This window comes from Cebus imitator, unplaced genomic scaffold, assembly GCF_001604975.1.
Source record: "Cebus imitator isolate Cc_AM_T3 unplaced genomic scaffold, Cebus_imitator-1.0 Scaffold329, whole genome shotgun sequence".
Lineage (NCBI taxonomy): Eukaryota > Metazoa > Chordata > Mammalia > Primates > Cebidae > Cebus > Cebus imitator.
The window spans coordinates 1,503,456-1,508,311 of record NW_016107644.1 but is presented as its reverse complement, the minus strand read 5'-3'; the positions used below and the strand labels follow the sequence as shown (position 1 = coordinate 1,508,311).

The 4,856-nt window shown below is 58.2% G+C and overlaps 1 protein-coding gene across 2 annotated transcripts in view; it reads right to left on the bottom strand.

Moving 5' to 3' along the window:
• The window catches only part of TAFA5 (TAFA chemokine like family member 5), a 218,004-nt gene extending 213,154 nt beyond the window's left edge, over positions 1-4,850 (bottom strand). For both annotated transcript variants that reach the window (XM_017504855.2, XM_037730060.1), the window contains exon 1: positions 4,632-4,850. In XM_017504855.2, the coding sequence (XP_017360344.1) occupies positions 4,632-4,743 (112 nt within the window). In that variant the 5' untranslated portion in view covers positions 4,744-4,850. The remainder of the gene's footprint in view (positions 1-4,631) is intronic.
• Positions 4,851-4,856: the final 6 nt, after the last annotated feature.

Genomic DNA, 4,856 nt, shown 5'->3' with positions numbered 1-4,856 from the left:
AAACAATATATATGACTATAAAGGACATGTTAGTCCATTTCTGTGGGAAAAAAAAAAAAAAAAAAAAAAAAGGGACGAATCAGACTCTACGGGCCCCTGAGACAGCCTCCATGACACTTTCCCAAATAAACAGTCATCAATCTACGGGGCTCTCCACACCCCAGTGCTCACTCCAGCCACCTGATCAGATCCCGGCCCTCCTTGTCCATCTCCTCCCTGAACGCTGGGGCTGGACCGTCACTGACAGTGCCCTGGGCGACAGGTGGCAATCTGCAGAGGTCATTAACTCCAGAGCGCCACATTTTAATGCAAAAATGAGCCCTTCTACACTGGCGCAGATGCGATGCTATATAAAGAAATGGGGATTTTAATGTTTTGCTTTTCTTCCCTTTCCTAGTGCCACATTATCATAACATTTTCCCATAATTACGCCCATAAAAGTCACCTGAAAATACTTCATGCCACAAAAGTTGATCTACGTATTTCATTCCAAGCATGTCGCATGGCAGATCCTGAGCTCAGAACTCTGGGGCAACACTTAGCTGGGGGCAGAAAACAGAGCCACAGAGCAGAGCCCCCTTCTCGGGTTCAAGTGTCCTCTGGCCTCAGGGAAGTCCAGCAGAATGAGTGCAGGTGGGAGTGTGACACCAGTGTGGACCGTGGAACAGTGCAGACCCCCCTTCTGGTTCTATATCAGTGGAAGAGCAGGGGTGGGGTGTGGGGAGGCGACAGTGGGGCACCGCCAGGATTCCCTGACAGGAGTCAGTGCTGCTCTCCAGGGCACTGTCTAGAGTGGACCAGCTGGGAAGTCCCCTCCCTCAGGCATCCCTGCCTGCGAAAATCCTTCATGGGGCAAACCTGCCTCCTCCTGACTGATCCTAGGGCAAGGATGTCGGCTAAAAGAAATCCCGAAGTCAGATCATTTATATTTATGCAGCCGGCAGAAACAAACAACCCATCTTTTTGTGCCCCAAATTCATCAAATAAAAACACAGTAAGAATTAAAAAAAAAAAAAAAGATGAGAAATAAACTTCCAAGTGGCATCACTTCATTAAGCCCCCAGTATTTTCCATTTTACCTCTTCTCGAACTCCAGAACAAAATCTGAACAGCAGGAAAGTAGCATATTCTAATTGCTCCTAAATATGCACTGAATTGTATTTATAAAGAAAATGCAACACCAGAGTGCCTGCTCGGTTAGGATTCTAATGGATCAAAAACAATTCCAAAGTCGTTTGTAATTTCTTCTCATCGCTGCAGCTGAAGGCATGACGTTTAGCTGGAAGGGACAACTCCATGTTGATGGGATTTACTGAATAGGGCGCGTGGCATCTAGGCTGGTGCGCAGTGTCCTTTGCTTTGATTTCAGTACCTCACACAAAGATGGAGTCAGGGATTAGGTGGCGTAGGACACGGCACCAGGCCACCATTTGCTTCTCTGCCTGGCTGCTGTTCTGTCCTAAATGCCAGGGGGAAAGATCACACCTCAGTGGCGGGCACAGAACACCCTCAACCAGCTCTAGTTGGGTCAAGAGGTCCCATTCCACATCCAGGCAAGAACCTACCGAGGCAGACAGACCTCTCTATTCCCAATAGGCTACGGGGAAAACAACCTACACCAACTCTTTAAGCCACACCCAGAGGGGCTTCCTCAGATCCGAATCGAGCTCCTCACCACACAAGTCAACTCATTACCAAGCATGCAGCCCCCACGGGCAGCCTCGGCCGCGGAAGAAAGCAAGCCTGCTGTCACCGTGATGGACGCAGACCACCAAGCATGCATGTCAAAGTGAGTCACGCGGGGCCCCTTCCCCTGTTTGCGTCTCCTGGCAATTCTTTCCCAGGAGGAGAAAATGACAAGGCTGTGTCACTATAGCAACTGGCCCAATGGTGGACTGCAGGTCTTTCTCCAGCCAGGCGGTGGGGCTCATCTCCTTCCGTACGGATCCCAGCACAGGGGAGAGAAAGGCCGGACTCTCGCTGGGCTGGGAGCGGCAGAGTCCCCCCAACAGAAAACCAGGCCAAGAAAGAATCCAGTTTCCTCTTAGCTGCGCCAGGAAGCCAACACCTTGTGTGCTGCAGAGAAACACACAGATTTAACAGGCAGGATAATTGAGCCCTGTATGACACTTACCAGTTTCCCTAATTAATACGATTCGAATACATCTGCTTCATAACACAAAGACATTTTGAATGATAAAAATCCTTACTGATAACAAGAACAATTTACAAACAAGGATACGAACTATTCTTCTTCATCCCAGATATACTGGAAGAATGAAAATCATAGGAACTGTTTAATTCGCATTTAATTTGCTTTATCCGTTCTAAAAAAAAAAGTGGGGGTGTTTTTTTTTTCTCTAGGACTGCAGTTCCAAGCTATAAATTATTATTATGTCTATTTTGTATTTTAATGCAATGTTTTAATTTCTCCAAGTACATTTCTGGTGTAATGGGGTGTGTCTCTTATTGTCAATTATTCCATTACATGGAGATGCAAACAGCCATAAAAATGTGCCTCACCCAAGCTTCTGTTTTTAATTATTTCTGTTCTTCTGCTAAGACCTTCTTACGGACTGTCCTTGCCCCGGACAAGGGCTGTTTCCCGAACACTGGGGAGGCCTCCTAGGGAGGGATGAGTGTGGAAACTGGATCTCCTGTCCTCCGAGTGTCTGGGCAGCAGGCTCAGATGTCTGCACCGGGACACTGGGACTCCACTCAGCAGAGCGGGCGACAGTCACGGGAAGGTGCCAGCCGTCTGCATGAACAACATGCTAACACCTTGGGATTCGGGCTGCAGCGCGGGGTGGGAGAACGCTGACACCGCGTGTAGGGAGACAGGAGACAGTGTGTACCCAGCTCCTCGCCGGCTGGGGAAGTGCAGTGTTGAAGCCACCGAGCCCTGGTGTCAAGTACTTAGCAACAATTAGCAGATGTTCTTTTCTACACCTGCTGGGCTGCTGGGGGTTGGCGGAGGGCGGGGGGCTGTTGTCCTGGGTTCTAGAAGCCAGCCAGGGATGGGCAGCCTGCAGCGGGCTCAGGGCACTACAGCCCTTGGCCACACACTGCTGAATGAGGAAGTGCATTCAAATGCCTCCTCTTCAGGACAGTTGACCTGCCATTAATCCTTTCTCTGTCTTCTAGGAAGCCTTGCGTGGGGTTCTGCTAGGGAATCCCCCCACGAACGCCTGCAGGCCCCGTGATGGCCGCGGAGACCTCAGGGACAGGCACAAATGTCTCGGAAACCCCCAGACCCTGCTCCCTGCGGCCAGTGGGTTCCCAGGGGCGCCGGCGCACCCACGGTGGCCTGGCCTGCCTGGGCAGCTCGGGTTACGACCCCTGTTTGCTGTGAAGCTCCAGGCTTGGAGACCCCTCCCGCGCGGTGCCACAATAATGCCACAGGGAGGTGCAGGTCCCCTGCGGAAACAAGTCGGACAATTCCCGATCTGGGGTCCGGGTTTCCCTCGCGAGCCCGGCGGGCTGGGCTGTCCCAGGACTCCGACCCCGCGGTCTCCCGGGCCCGCCGTGTCATTTAGGCGACAGTGGAAGGACGGGATGGGACTGGGAGCTTGGAGGCCCGCGGCTCTGGGGGAGCTGGTGTCTGGAGGGAGCTTTGGTGCTGGCCTTTTCATGTTTTTTTTTTTTTTTTTTTTGTAAAGAATCCATATTTTTCCATCACCTCCCGCGCCCGTGGCAATTCTCCATGGCAGGTGTTCCCCAGCACCCGTCCTTTTCTCCCGCTGAAGACGAGACGCCTGGGGCTCCCGGAGCCGACGCCGAGCAGCCCCCACGCGCCCCAGCAGCTGCGAACGTGCCCCGGGATGCTGAGCTCCCTCCCCAGGGCCGAGCCCGGAGTCTGCACCCGGGACTCCATCCGCCGGTCCTTCCCCCGGCGCGGAGCCTCGGCGGGGACACAGGCCGCCCCCACCCCCCAGGCCACGGGAGCCCGCGGCCGCCTCCCCCCCGGCCAGCCCCCCGCGGACCCCCGGGCGCCCACCGGCCCGCGCCCGCCCCGTGGGTCCCCAGCTCGAGCCCCAGACACGACCCCAGACCGGCCGGCGGCCGCGGCGACCCCTCCGGGCATCCCACCCTCACTTGTCGGCTCTTCCGGAAAGCGCCTGACGAGCCGCTGCCCGGGAAGGCGGAAGCTGCGGCCGCCCCTCCGAGCCTGAGGCGCCCCTCTCCCGGCTCCGCCGCCGCGACCCCCCCGTCCCGGGCCGGAGGCTGCGGGCGGGAGGCACCGGGGGACGCTCCCCCGACACCCCGGCCGCACCTGCCGCCGCCTCCCTCCCGAGCGCGCGGCCCCGCCGGGAACCCGCGGGCCTGGGCCGGGAGCAGCCGCGAACGCACGCCGGGCAGGGACGGGCCGCGCCACCGGGGCCTGGAGCCGGGGCCCTGCCGGGGAGTCGGGGACGGAGGGCGGCTCGGGCAGGGGCGTCCGACCCCAGGAGCCCGGAGGACCCTCGCTCCCCGGCGCCGCGGAGGGAACCCCGCCGGGACCCGGGGGACCGCGCGCCCCGCGCTCGCAACTCCGCTCCAGCCGGCTCCGGGAGGCCCGCGGGGCGCGCGGCGGGGCAGGGGCGGGGGTCCGGGCCGAGGGCCGGGCCGGGGCCGGGCCGCGCGGTACTCACTGCAGTAGGCGATGAGCAGGCTGGCCAGGATCATGAACGCCCAAAAAGTTGAGGACATGCTGGGGAGCGCGGTCGCATCTTGCCGGCTGCCGGTCCTGGGCGATGGCGCCATTGAAGCCGCGGCGCCCGCGCGGGGGGCAGCAGCGCGTCTCAGCAGCCGGCCCTGCCCGCGCCCCCGCGCCGGCCTCCACGTGCGGGCCCCGCGCGCGCCATCCTCCGCCGCCG